The 14,926-nt window shown below is 41.3% G+C and overlaps 1 protein-coding gene across 1 annotated transcript in view; it reads right to left on the bottom strand.

The window, feature by feature from the left end:
• CDK15 (cyclin dependent kinase 15) overlaps positions 1 to 14,926 on the bottom strand; it is an 82,923-nt gene that overhangs the window by 17,499 nt on the left and 50,498 nt on the right. Inside the window, exon 11 of the mRNA XM_043577504.1 lies at positions 5,276 to 5,324. Coding sequence (XP_043433439.1) covers positions 5,276 to 5,324 — 49 coding nt within the window. The remainder of the gene's footprint in view (positions 1 to 5,275; positions 5,325 to 14,926) is intronic.

Below are 14,926 nucleotides of genomic sequence, written 5' to 3'. Positions count from 1 at the left end.
GGTTTACAAGTGGAAAGCCACCAGACATAAAACTGTGCAGATCCCAGGAAGCAATTAACTGCAGGTCTGATGTCTGACATTCAGAATGAAGTTCCCTGGCCACGCAAATCCCCAATTAAGCAAAAATAGACGGGCTTATTTAATGTCAAATATACATACCAACCTAAAGTGACAAAGAACTGATACCCTTCCCCTTCCCAGTGCCATGATTGCTGGAAGTTCTGGCCCAGAGCTGTAAGTTGGCCACGTTTTGCATAAGATTTACATAAGAAACTTTCAGGTATCTGATTCCCATGACATAAAACTGTTTCTACAAATAGATAATTTTACCCTCAAACTTAGGAATAATTGCTTTGTAGACTTAAGATAGAAGACAATTTGCAAATCCCCAGTCCTTGCCAATTTCCAGCTCAGTTAAAAGAGAAGGGAACATGGGGTGGAGGCCTGATCTTTAGCTTGTGGCCTGAGAAAAGGCTGGAGGGTATTTTTTCCATTGAGGGTGCCCTGCCCAGGCACAGGTTTTCAGGGACAATGAAATGGGGGTTTGGAGTGGTATAGATCACTAGGGCCTAATATCAGTCTAGAGGGACATTCAAGGAAAATCTCATGAAATTTTTCTTTTCACCTAGTCCACTCTCACTATAGGTGGTAGGATGGGATGTGTGCCAAAATTGGGGCCTGAACCCACTCTATGAAACTCTGGGGGTGGGTGGGTAGGTATTGATGGTGAGGGGGGCACGATGCATCCATCAGCTTCCACCTCCACACTCCCACCCCATTCCTACCCATTGGCCCACAATAATTGAATTATTACAGAATTGTTCTATAGACAGGGAATACGAGCTACAATCTCATTGGAGAAGGAAGGCTAGGGAACCTATTTTGAACTTGTGTTAGCATGGCATGCATACTCTTTGCATTTAGACTAGGTAGCTGGGGAAGCAGGGAAAGGCTGACAGAACTTCTCTTGGGGCAGTAGAGTCTCATATAAGAAGAACTGGCCATTTTCACCAGGCCAGTGAAAGAAAGGAGAGTAGGTACTGATCAGCAGTATGAAAACTTCTTTTTAGGACTTTCCTTTTCAACTAACCAGCCCTCCCCCAACCCGTCCCACAAGGTTGTATCAAGGCTTTTCCTGGAGCCTCCATTTATTCCAGTCTCATGGCCTCTGGTCTATGACTGCTATAGCACACTTCTGCTCCTTCCTCCCATGAGCCAAGTTCATGTTGGTCTTCCCTGTATAAACCAAGTCCATGCCCTCCTGAATATGAGACTTTCCTAGCAGCACTTGTAGTGGGACCACCCAGTCTGGAGAAGTGTCCTGATAATCTCTACCTTGTGATTAGCATGTTGCACTCTTATTTGGGAGCTGAGAAAAGAGCCCTAGGAATAAAAATGTTGCTTCTTTGGGCACAAATGTTAATTTACTTCCATATTTGTATCATTCTACTTCTTTCTGCCATCTATAATCTTGCGTACTATCCACTGCTTTTATCATTACATTTCTACAACTTGCCACCTCCTCTAACTCTTGCTAGAACGATTCTTCAATGGTTACGACCACTGCTTTGGAAATGAAAGTTGGGATGGGAAGTGACATTAACAAATGTTAATTTGCCTACCAGCATCTTTCCACATAGGCTAAATGTCAATAAATATTATGTGTTAGGCTTGTGATGTTAAATCCCTAACATGCCAGGAGCATCTTGCAGAGTTAGGTGAACCTACCCACCCAATTAATGGGATGAAGACAAAAATCCTCTGATAACCCTTCCTTCTAGTAACATTTCCAGAAGCAAGAAGTGTTCCATTGCCAACATAATACATATTTATTAGAAACACTTAGAAAATGCAGAGAGAGAAAATTGAAACTACCCCATCCTTCTGAGATAACCCCCTTCACTCAAAGACAATCATTATTGCTTTGATGTTCAGTTTTTCTTCTTTAGTCCTTTATTTTTAAGTGGATATATTTCTTGCTTTACAAAAAAAAAATGAGATCATACTCTGTATGCCGTTATAACCTACTTTTTGTAGTTGACTATCTTGATCATCTTCTAGGACATAATTTTAATAGCTGCATAGCATTCTGTTATGTGGGCATACCATAATTTTCATAGCCAGACCCTTATCAAAGTTGTTTCCTTTTTGTTGGGGTGTGAGAGGCTACCATTAAAATCATGCTGTGACCCCTCAACGAGAAATCTTTGTGTACCTGTGCAGTGGTTTCCTTAGTATAAATTTTGAGAATTGAAATCCCCAGGTTGAAGGACATACAACATGTTCAAGTTTTTTATTAAGACTACAAGCTAGTTGTACTAATTTCCATTTCCACCAGCAGTCTGGGAGAGTTCCTGTCTCTGTGTGCACGGAAAACACATTCATTCAGCAGACCTGAGTTGCCATAGACCTCGTCGCTTACAAAAGTTGTAAAAAGAATTAAAATTGTAAATGAATCCTAAAGGAAGTGCTGGGTGTGAGGACATCCACATTTAATTTTAGAAGTCCAGAACAGAAACACAAACAGTAAGAAAAAATGAAAAATCAGGCTTTGTGGTTGTGTGAAGCTCCATCCACTGGCCATTACTCCACACATGTAAAATCTGGTGGTTCTCAGGGGCCTGAGGCAATAACCTTGACTTCTCAGCACAGGCTGGCTCTGAGCATAAAAATCTCCACTGCTATTACTGACACTGACCTTTGCAGTGGAGAGTTTTATCTGTTTGCAGCGCAAGGCTAGTCATTGTTAGTTTGCCTGGGTTCTTTGTTGTTTTCCCCTAGATCCATAGAAACAGGAAAAAAAGGCGGGGATTTTTTTTCAATTTCTTTTTTCAATTTGTTCTTATTTTGAAGTAATTTTAGGTACAGGAGAATTGCAGGAATACTACACACAGAGTTATATGTTTCACCTGCTTTCCCTAATGTTAGCATTATGTATAAGCATAGTCAAATTATCAAAGCTGAGCAATTACTATTGGCACAATGCTACTAAGCTGCAGGCTTTATTCAAATATCATTGTTTTTTTCAATAATGACCTCTTTATCGTTGTTATAGGAGAGTGGGTACTTTTTTAATGTTGCCAGTTTAGGACGTGGTAAAGCAGAAACCCACAATAAGAAATATATCCAATACTAGGAAGAAACAACTTCAAAGAAGCTGTCCATAATTTTCCAATCAATGTAACAAGTGAGTGTGTACTTACTAGGCGCATGTTGATCGGGTCACCATCAAATCCCAGGCAATGCCCTGAGGTGTATTTATGGCCCACACACACAGTTCTGTACCTTGCAGAAATCTTGTAGAAAAGCCAGTTTTCAGCCCCTCTCTATCTATCACACTTGCAACCTGACTCAATTGACAAAGTCACAGAGACCTGTGTGCCAGATGAATCTGGGCTCCACTTTACTTGGCCTGGTGACTTTGGCCAAGTTACTTCATTTCTTTGAGTTCAGTTTCCACCTCTTTGAAATGGGACTTTGGTTTGTGAGGAATAAATGAAATAATATATTCAGCACCTTGCTAGGCCCATTGCAATCATTCTGCCTAATGTTAGTTCAACGACAAAGTCGTTCTCAGAACTAAGAATTTTCTCATATGATAATCTAGACCAGTGTTGTCCAATAGAACTTTCCATCATGATGAAAACATTCTGTTTCTGCCCCACCCGGTGTTTTAGCCACTACTCACATGTGGCTATTGGGCCCTTGAAATGTGACTAGTGCAATTGAACAACTAAAGTTAAATTTAAATAGCCACATGTGGCTAGTGGCTACTGTATTCAGCAGCACATCTCTAGACATTACTCTTTGATTTGAAGACCTGAGCAAAGAGAAGCCAGAAGTCTGAGCTAAGGCAAGAAGCCAGAAGTCTGAGCTAAGGCAAAGTTATTGTTGGGACAAGCCAATGGTCAGAGGTGGTTGGTCTTTTGTGTGATCAGAAAAACCAGAGGGACATTCAGTGGATCCAGGTCCTGCTAGGTCTAGAAGGAATGCCTGGTGGGGTGATAGCAGGAGGCTTGTGGCACTTTCTTTTGCCCTGCAACAGTGCCAACAGCAGCAGCATAGGGTATTAAGGTGATTTTTAAGTTTGGAGTTACCATTTATTTTGGAAGTCAATAATGGAATGGAAGAAAACCTTAGGGCAATGCTAAAACCCACATATCTCTAGCTGGGGCTAGGGATCCTGACCATACTGGCAAGAGAAAGTTTGCACATCTTGAACGAAATGGTAAACAGTGGTTCCCTGGAACCTGTCTCCAAAACAGTGGGGGGGGGGGGGGGGGGGGGGGGCGCGGTGGTTTCAGGTGACACAGTGAGCTTGAAAATAAGAGTAGAGAGTGCAGCCCTCCCAAGGAGACCTGTCCCTTCCAACAAGACATTTTTGGTAGCCCACAGCTCTACGTTCTGACCTCTTTGTGCTCTGATATTCACCCTCCATGGAGGGTTTTTAAAGCACACGAACAGTCCAAGTATGAAAAAATCAAACAAAATTTGGGTGGGTTAACCCTACCACACTTTCAGGGAAGAACAATGTTCAAATGTTCAGTTAGGATCTCTTCTCCTTCTCCCCACCTGCGAGAGTGTGTTTTCTTTGACATTTGAGCTCGTTCCCCCTGTCTCTGATGTTTTCCTCACTGCCCTTTTTGCCTCCTCACTGAAGCAAAAAGAAAAGAGCCTCAGCTAATTACTCTCAGATCAAATAATACTGGTTATTGTAATTGGTCATTGTCCGAAAACACTGAGTTCTTCTTAGCCCTGAGGTTGCCTGGCACGGCTTAGTTAGCTAACTATTCCGGGAATGTCTCTATTATCTGTTTTACTTTGTAAAAGAAACTAGGGATTTGTTGAAAGCTGGTAATAAAAGTCTGCCCTGGTCTGAGCTGAGACTGCGTGGAGAGGGCCTGGGAAAGCATGACCTCCATGAATCAAGTTGCCCCCCCCCTCCAATAGCCACTCAATGATGTTATTTGGTTTCTCTGTGTTAGAGAATAATAAACCCACTAGGTTTTCTTGCAGTCCAACACTCCCTCATTCTCAGGGCCTCTGGCATGGTCGAGGGGCGCAAAACAATTTTAATGACCAAACTCTGAAAGTAAAATGGTTCATAGAGAAAAACTAACAGACTCACAAGTGGCTGGCTCTCCCAGAGGCATCTTCCTGGGGCTTGTGGCCCCAGAGATCCAGGTGCTGAGGGCTGTGCGTTCAGTGGACTGAGGCCCAGGGAAATGTTCCTCTAACCCCGCTTGAAAGATCAGCTTTCCAAGGTGGTGCTTACCTGTTCCAGATGTTCTGAAGACTTTGAGGCTTAGCAAGTGAGAACCATTCTGGAAAGCACACACAGACACATTAAAAACCAAATATAACCCTAAAATCCCATTGCCAAAATACTATTAAAATTCTACAGTTCTTGGTGTGCCTGGGTGGCTCAGTTGGTTAAGCTGCGACTTCAGCTCAAGCCATGATCTTGCAGTTTGTGGGTTCAAGCCCCATGTTGGGCTCTGTGCTGATAGCTCAGAGCCTGGAGTCTGCTTCAGATTCTGTGTCTCCCTCTCTCTCTGCCCCTCCCCTGCTCACACTCTGTCTCTCTCTCTCAAAAATAAATAAACATTAAAAAAAATTAAGAGAAAAATTCTACACATTCTTCTTGGTTCAGGCACAGATAGGCAAAGTGAACAATGTTTAAGGCATCTTCTCACTGTGGATTTTTATGATTCTGTTGAAAGTCACTATTACAGGTTGAATTGTGTCCCCTAAAATTGATATGTCAAGGTCCTAACCCCAAGTGCCTCAGAATCTGACCTTATATGGAAAGAGGTCATTGCAGTTATAATTAGTTAAGATGAGGTCATTGGGATGGGCCCTAACCCAATATGACTGGTGTCCTCATAAAAAAAGGGAAAATTTGGATACAGGGACAGACGTGTGTAACAGAAGATGTTGTGAAAAGACCCAAGGAGAAGACAGCCAGACACAAGCCAAGGAGAGAGGCCTGGAACAGATGTTGCCCTCAGAAGGAAACAATCCTCCCAACACCTCAATTTTAATTTAAAAAAAAATCTTTATTTATTTTTGAGAGACTGAGAGAGACAGAGCCTGTGCAGGGGAGGGGCAGAGAGAGGAAGAGACACAGAATCTGAAGCAGGCTCCAGGCTCTGAGCTGTCAGCACAGAGCCCAATCCGGAGCTTGAACCCACAAACCATGAGATCATGTCCTGAGTTGAAGTCAGACACTTGACCGACTGAGCCACCCAGGTGCCCCCCAGCACTTCAATTCTAGATCTAGCCTCCAGCACTGTGAGACCACAGATTTCTGTGATTTAAGCCACTGAGTTTGTGGTACTTTGTTACTGCAGCCTTAGCAAATTAATATGGTCACAGTATTCACTAACGTCAAACAAACTTTTAACAACTACTGTGTGCAGAACAGTACCAAATTCTGGGAGACTACAAAAGAAATCAGAAGAAACCTCCCCAACCTCGCAGAGCCCACAATTCATTTGAGAGAACAAAGTGTGCATGTGTGCACGTGTGCACGCGCGCGCGCACACACACACACACACACACACACACACGAAAAGTCACGTGATGAACGATGAGGCAAAGTCTCAAAGGCTCAGAAGTGGTAAAAAGTGATGGGTCTAATTTTATATGTCACTTACAGTAAAAATGAAAGTGAATTCTGGCTTGAATAACCCCAAATGGATGATGATAAAGTTTGTCATTTTCTTTGGAGCACTCTTTACAACGTTCACATGTGAACACACGTGTTTCTATGATTCTTGGTATCGACACTATTTAATCCCAAATAAAACCAGCAAAGAAGGGGACAATTTCTCATCCATTCAAGAAGCACTAACTGAATGCTTACTCTATGTTCAGGAGATAAGAGTTGCTGCAGGGGCTATAAACTGAAGCTCCTTATCAAATCCCTCTATTTCCCACTCCAGATGAGAAAAGAGTATTTCAGCTCTCATTTAAAATGATGTTTCTTCCTTGTGCTTTTCTTGGGCCTGAAATGTAAGTGTTTTGTTTTTAAAAGAGCTCTTCTTCCCACTCTTAGAGGAATGGAGTACGCCAAGACTGTTAACCCAACAAAGAATTTATTCATAGTTGGGCAAAAAATGATTTTGATAATACTGGCATATTCATGTCTGTATATGCATTAAAGACAGACCTGGAAGACTATGCATCTGATAGGGATAATGGTTCTGGGTTTACCCCTGTACTTCTATGCTTATTTTCTTCAACGTATTTTTCTTAAAAACACATGATTTTATAACTTCAAAAGTAAGTTCAATTAAAAATAGAATTTATAGGGGCGCCTGGGTGGCTCAGTTGGTTAAGTGTCTGACTTCGGCTCAGGTCATGATCTCGTGGTTCACGAGTTCAAGCCCCGAGTCGGGCTCTGTGCTGACAGCTTGGAGCCTGGAGCCTGCTTCCGATTCTGTGTCTCCCTCTCTCTCTGACCCTCCCCCCATTCATGCTCTGTCTCTCTTCTGTCTCAAAAATAAATAAACGTTAAAAAAAAAATTAAAAAAAATAGAATGTATAGACTTTGTAGAGTGAAAGGAGTGTTCAAAGAAAGTGATTTCCATGGAGTTTTCAAGGGCAGATGTAATCAAATGAGAACCACTTTGCTGGAGGTTTATAGTCCCAGATGGGCACAAAGGGAAGTGCTTGTATATACCGCTTCGTCACTCTCTATTCAGATGATCGTGCCTAAATACAAATAACCAGTAAAAATAAGAATATCTGGTATTTGTTTAGAATGTTTATTTCCAAACTACTTTTGGCTGCCTATTTACAGTTCTTCCCTGGCCAAACAAAATTAAAATATTTCCTCTTTCAGTCATAAATCAATTTCCAGGGGCGCCTGGGTGGCTCAGTTGGTTAAGCAGCCGACTCTTGATTTTGCTTTAGGTCATGAACTCATGGTTCATGGGTTCGAGCCCCACATTGGGCTCTGTGCTCACAATGCCACCGAGACTGCTTTGGATCCTCTGTCTCCCTCTCTCTGCCCTTCTCCTGCTTGTGTGTGTGCGCGCTCTCTCTCTCTCTCAAAAAAAAAATGTTAAACCAGTTTTTTAAAATAAATTTCCAATCAACATAAGGAAATCCATTTCAGTGCTCTCCCATGTTTTGTTTTTCTGGTCCTACATACAGTCCTTGTGTACTGTGTTTTTGGGTCTTCAGTATTTTAAAGCTATTTCTAACTTAAATGTTATTCTTTAGAAACATGGGCTTGGAATTAGCTGAATTAGGGCTTGAACACTGAACCTGGGGTTTGAAACTACTGTGTCAGCTTCACTGAGACCTTACGCAAGATAGTTTAACCATAGCCAGACTGTTACCTAAACTCAAGTTGGAGGTCATATTCATCTCACAAGGACAAAGTGATTCATTGAATTCATTGAGATTTCTGAGGTAATGAACGTAAAGTGCCTGCCTCTCAGCATTAAACAAAATAAATCCTGTTCCTCTTTTTCTTCCTTTGAGAAGTGATGAGCAATGTAAATCCTGTGTGCTTTGGACCCAGGACCCGGGTTTTGAGTTCATAGTATGCCACTTACCAGCTGTGTAACCTAAGGGTATTGCTTAGGACCCCACAGGCCCATCTGCAGAAGGAGGATAACTATTATTTCTGCTCTATCGGGTTGTTGTGAGAATAAGGATGGTAGTAAGTGTAACTTACTCTTTTGCCTCTTTTCTTTCTGCCTCTTCTCTGGTCTGATGTGCCATGGTTTTCCTCTCTACTCTTGCGTCTCAGCTATTTCTGCCTTATTGTTCTCCTTCAATAATTTGCCATTGCATCATAGTGAAATTCTAACGTGCTATAAGCTCTAGTTCTTACAAACCTCACTTGATTTCTTTTGAATCTTCAATGTGGACCAGCGGTGTGTTTCCTAGCTGTGTGCCGTAGTAACATGAACAAAGGCCCAAACACAGGTTCAAATCTCCCTCCTGCTACTTGTGAGCTCTGGGATTTGAGGGAAATTAACCTCCATGGTTAAGTAACTCAGAAGTTTCCAAATCTGTAAAATGGGAATACTTTTCCAGTTGCTTGGAAGGATTAGATAAGATGAAGCACTTGGAATATGGTAAGGGCTCAATAAATGTTAGGCTTATTCCTTTTTCTTTTTTTTCTTCTTGTTTTCATCTCTCGTTTTGGAGAGGCAGCATGGTCTACACAGTGGTTCTCAGACTAAGCTGCATGTTAGCATCAACTGGGAGAGTTTTGAACCAAACGGAAACCCTGGCTCCATCCTGCAGAGTCTGATTCAATGAGCCTGGGGACAGCCCAGCATTGGTCTCTTATTGTGTTGTTATTATTGTCCTTAATGATCTCCAGATGTTTCTAGTGTGTCTCTAAATGAGGCAGAAGGTGCTGGTCTAGCAAGGAGGGTAGGGTCAACCACTCATCAGTGACTTCCACACACTTCTCTGAGGCTCATTTCCTCAAACAAGCTAGTTGTGAAAATTCTGTTAATCAGTATATGTAAAAATTGCAGAACATAGTGTCTGGTGCATACTTAATATATTTTTCAAAGATGTGAAAGAGGAAGCATGGCAAGGGAAAGATCAGTCCTCATAAATTCTGCCTGAGAGTTGTCCCAGGAGGCAATGTAGTAACATTGAATTTGAGGCTCCATGTCTTCCAAGACTGTGCTTGATTCTCTTCCCCCATCTATTTTGTAGCTACATTAGCTGAAATGGAGGGATTTATGTGTGTAGAGTACAGTTAGATTGCTGTTTTGAGGCACAGCTAAAGCCCAATGCTTGCTCCCCCTCCCCTGCCTCCACTCTCCTGGAGATAACCTGATGCTGGATGACCTTGCCTCTCTCCCATTGATTTTTCCCAGTAGTTAAGCTGCAAGTGATCAATGAGAGAATGATCCACAAACAGATAGGCATCCTACACAGCACCGTTTCAAGCTTGTTTCTCTGGCTTCAGTAGCCTTTAAGATAATAGGTCTATAGGTAGCTTATTTTCCTTCTCTTTCCAAAAATGATGGTAAATCAATAGACTAAATTTTTCTCCATCCCCTCCTTCTACAATTTTCTTTTTCTTCATAATTATTTTAATAAGAGTTCTCATCTGAGTTCAAGTAGAATTTGAGGTAGGAAAAGTGAAGAAAGTTGCAAAGGGAAACTTAAAAATCTGAGCATATTAATTTCCAAACTAAATGGAATAAAATTAAAATGAGGGCAGAAGTGTTGTTACCATAATACAATAATACATTTTTTTCCGTGAATCTTATTTCATAAGTGAAATGAGAAAGCTCTTTTCACAACAGATTCAAGTCAATAGAGATTTGCTGGTTGATTGATAAAACATCACAAGAACCATCTTGAGTCTTAGCTCAAGGTAAAACATTTTCTGGTTTCTATAGTCTTACCGCAATCACCCTAAGGTTATCTTATAATGCAGCCTACTGAACTACACCTCTGGAATTTCCCAAATACAATGCATTCTTAAGATACCATATATTTAAATAGTTGATAATGGTGTTAGCCTTATTTCACTATCTCAAGCAGTAACCTTAAAACTGCATTGCAAAAATCTGTAGCTCTTCTCCGACCTCCCTCTGCCTTAACCACACTCACACCCTCACCGCTGCTTACTTCCTTGGTCTTTGGCTCAAGGAGACTAAACTTGGCTCTTCTGGCGCTTTACATTACCAGGCTTTAGATTCTGTTTGGGCTTTGTCAGCAGGATGCTGAAAGTCCATGATGCTCTCATGAGGGGTGCTCCGTGGCATTTGAACCTGGCACTCAACTCACATTTATAGCTTATCACTTTTCTAACCCTGCACCAAAATTTTCTGTGGATTCTAAGAAAATATTCCATCCTCTGAAGTCTCTTCCTAAGGTAATGGTCTCTGCAGAGGAAGGGGAGGCCAGGCCTTGCTCCTGGTAGGTGGAGAAGGTGAAGGGAATGGGCATAATCCAAGTCTCTCGTCTCCCCGGGCAGGGGGTGGAGGGGAGTGCCATGTTTAACATCTGTCCACCTCCACAAATGATGTTTGAGCTATAACTTGGTCATGGCTTTTGGTGCATATGGTGTTTGGTGATGCATCATTTGACATTTACCACTGCCCCATAGTCTCTACAAATGTTTAAGGGCCACCACATGTGCTCAGCCCTGGGAATGAACAGACATATATTGCCTGTCCCCCAATGAGCTTATGACCATACGATTTTCATGGTATTATGATTATTATCATCTCCTGGTCTTCTCCAGCCCCTCTGGCTGTTCCCTCTCAGCTTCCAAAGACCCCTTTCTCTCTGCCTGACCCTTCAGGACTGGTGCCCCAGGGTTCTATCATAGTCTTCTTTCTCTTCACACTTTCCCTGGGGTAACTGAATTTACATGGGGGCTTCAAATACCACTTTAATCAGATTCCTTCCAATTTTGTATTTCTACATTGGACACTTATAATCACAAGCCTGTATTTCTGATTGGTTTTTAGATATCTTCATTTGGTGGTCCCACAGATATCTAAATCTCAAAATGTTTCAATCTTATACTCATTACTTTCTCCACAAATCTGTTCCTTCCCCCTTTCTTTTCTGTGCCAGTGAAGGGGGCTCTCATTTACCCACTAGAATCCCGTCAGTTACAACCTCCCCTGGACTCTAACTACCTAGATGCTTTTTAGATTTGTCCCTTCCATTCCTTATCCATTGCCACTGCTCTAGTTGACACTCGTTATTTGTCTTCTAGAATCTATAATTTTTTATTAATTTTTATTTTATTTAAGATTTTATTTTTAAGTAATCTCTCCACCCAACATGGGGCCCAAACTCACAACCCTGAGATCAAGAGATGCATGCTTTACCAATTGAGCCAGCCAAGCACTCCTGTCTTCTGGAATCTAAGGCATTGCCACATTGCTTCTGATCTCCTTGCTGCATATCTGATGTCTTAGTGATTGACTTTGTTGTGTGTTGGGCAGACAGACTTGGGTTCAGCTACACCACCAATTTAATTTTACATATGGTATTCCAAGCAATTTAGTTGCTGTTGTTGATCATGATAGCTTTTTGTTTATTTATTTGTTTTATTTAAACTTTAGTTAGTTAACATACAGTGCAATATTGGTTTTAGGAGTAGAATTCAGTGAGTCATCACTTACATACAACACCCAGTGCTCATCAGAAGTGCCCTCCTTAGCAAGCAATTTGTAAATTTAAATCCTTCCATATCACTTCCCTGTTAAAAATTATCCAATACCTTCTCTTTGCTTATTGGTCAAAGTTTAAATCCTTAGGATGATTACAAAGAACTTCTCAATCTAGTTCCTGTCTACCCTTCCAAGTTAATCTCCAGCAATGTACCACTACAAAGCTAATATTCTAGCTTCCTTGAGCAATTTACCTGCTTGGTACAATATCAAATAAACCTGCCTTCTTATTCCTTTGTGTCCAGTTCCATTGTCTGGAATGTCCTTTCCCTATTGTTCACCTGGAGAATGCCCACTTCATCATCTTTGAGACCCAGCTCTGTCTCTTTCTCTCAAAAAAAAAAAAAAAAAAAATCCTAAATTTCCCAGGCAAACTAAGGGGGCCTTTTCCCCAGTGTTCCCAGAGGTCCCCAGGGGATGCTGCTAGAATAATACTTTCCAGGTTGTATTATTTATATCTTTCCCTTGTAGACTGTATTCTTTGAAGGCAGGTATCAATGTCTTATTTATTTTTTAATCTCCTAGTCCCTAGTACCTAGCATTCATAAATATTTGTTAAATGAATGAAAAATTGATGCCTGGATAAAAAATAAAAATGAAATAAATTTACTAAACATTATCCTTAAAATGTAAAAGTATCTCAAAAGGGCCTACGTGCATGTCTTGCTTTGTGCCTTACAGAGATGGGTGGAACAAGGCGCTGGCCTTGAAGGTAGGGAGGAGACTCTAGGTTGAGCCAGTTTCACAATATTTGGGATCTTAAGGCCCTTTTTCTTGAAATGAGAAGGAATATAGCAGGGTTTCATTTAAAAAAAATTATTTTTTTACCTGCTTTCACTCATTTGCAATTTTTCCTAATCTTAACTACTTTAAGATCATCTAGTCCTCCTCAATAAAAACTAATAATTGCCACCAAATAAATTAAAGATGAGAAAACTAAAAATAAATGTAGAAACTAGAAGAAACTATTAATGAAGATCAAAGTAGGCTGTGTATCTAAATGAACTTCACTGACTGATTAGGGGGATGGGTTAATAAAGATGTTAATAGTAACTCCCCAGGAGCTTTCGGCAGCCCTGCAGAAGTGCAGTGGTAATGAGCCCAATCAGGGTTCACAGATTAGCTGTAGCAAGCAGGGGCTGCTACAGTCCCCATCCTGGGATCCCATTCACATTACATTCCAAAAACATGTCATCAAGCTCACAGATTCTAAGACCAAGTCTAGTTAGAAGGACATAATCATTTGGAGATGAACTTGGAAAGTGTTATTAGCTGATCCCCAGTCTAGGACGTTAATTACCATATCATCATATTTGCCCTTTAATAGCTGGAAGGTAAGATGGAATACAGCTGTGAGCACCACCTTGAAATCCAAAAGGTCTGGATATTCTGAAGCACCCCCTTCCTGGCTAGGTGACCCTAGGGTAAAGTAGGAATGATAACATTGCCCCTATCTGATAGGGTTGTTGTGAATCAAAGTAAAACAGTGTGAGTAAAGTGCCTAACTCATAGTTAGTGCTCAATAAACAGTAGTTATTATTACCCAGAAATAAGGTGAATAATAACTTACATGTATGTTCTTGGTCAAGTGTGTAGAACAAGGATTATTAGAGTCATAGAGGATGTGATTGGAACCAGAATTGCACGTTTTCTGGCTCCTGATCACTGATTTCATTTAACAAATATGTATTAACTCACTACTATGTACCAGTTAGGGGACATGTGTTAAATACTAGAAGCACTAGAAGTGGTCAAGTTTGCTCTGTAGAAAACTTAACTATTCTTTCTACCATACTAAGATTTCGGTGAAATCAATAAAGACGATACTGATGCCTTCGGTGATTTAGTAGCTTTTACCAGACACCCATTATGTAGCACATAGACACTAAGGATTCTGCCAGGGAAGAGCCCATGTCATAGCAGGCAGGCATCTCACAATAGTTTAAGTCAACGGTGCAGAATGGAGCCTTTACAAGAGATGGCCTTAACAGGTACTCACACTGACTTAGGTAAAAATTTGAAAACTGAGGGTTGGCTTTTAGAGAGTACGAATTCAGGCAAGGTTTAGGCCTAAGCAAGCTAACATAGAAGTCAGTTCTGGCACTGGGAGGTGTGCCTAACATCTAGAGGGAAGCTAAGAAATCTAAGGAAGCTAAACATAAAAACAGGTATAGCTTCAGTTCTCACATACCTTGAACCCTGTCAAGTCACTGAACCGCTGAATGAACCTCCATACTGGGTAAAACAGAATGGGAACTAACTTGTTTTGTGCACTTACTAGAAGTTAGGAATCGTGGCAGATGAGGTTCAATAATTTCACTTATGTCTCAGAACCACCCCGCAAAATGAGACAGAGGGATGCAACATGCCCAATGGAAAGAGAACAAAGTTTGGTCATGGATTGACTCATCTCCAATCTAGGAAATGCCTCTGGGTGAACCTGGGAGAAAACCTGCCTCCTCATGCATAAAACTGTGCTACTCTTAGCAGCATAGACCCTGGCAGGCAGTGGGAAGGAGGAGAAGTTATGTGTGTTCTGTGCCTGGTACATAGGAACACTTTTAAAATGACAGGATTGCTCCCATTTTGCAGATTAGGGAACTTCCTCAAGTGCCCCAGGTAGTAAAAGGTGGAGCTTGGACTTGCTGTTTCATGAGGAAGTGGTGTCCATAATTAAAACCTCTTCTATCAGTAATTTTCCCTCGTTCAGCCCACTGCATAACTCCCTTGGCTAACAGTTC

The sequence above is a fragment of the Prionailurus bengalensis genome, chromosome C1 (assembly GCF_016509475.1).
Source record: "Prionailurus bengalensis isolate Pbe53 chromosome C1, Fcat_Pben_1.1_paternal_pri, whole genome shotgun sequence".
NCBI lineage: Eukaryota > Metazoa > Chordata > Mammalia > Carnivora > Felidae > Prionailurus > Prionailurus bengalensis.
The sequence above is the reverse complement of the archived record's forward strand: the minus strand, read 5'-3'. Positions and strand labels throughout refer to the sequence as shown.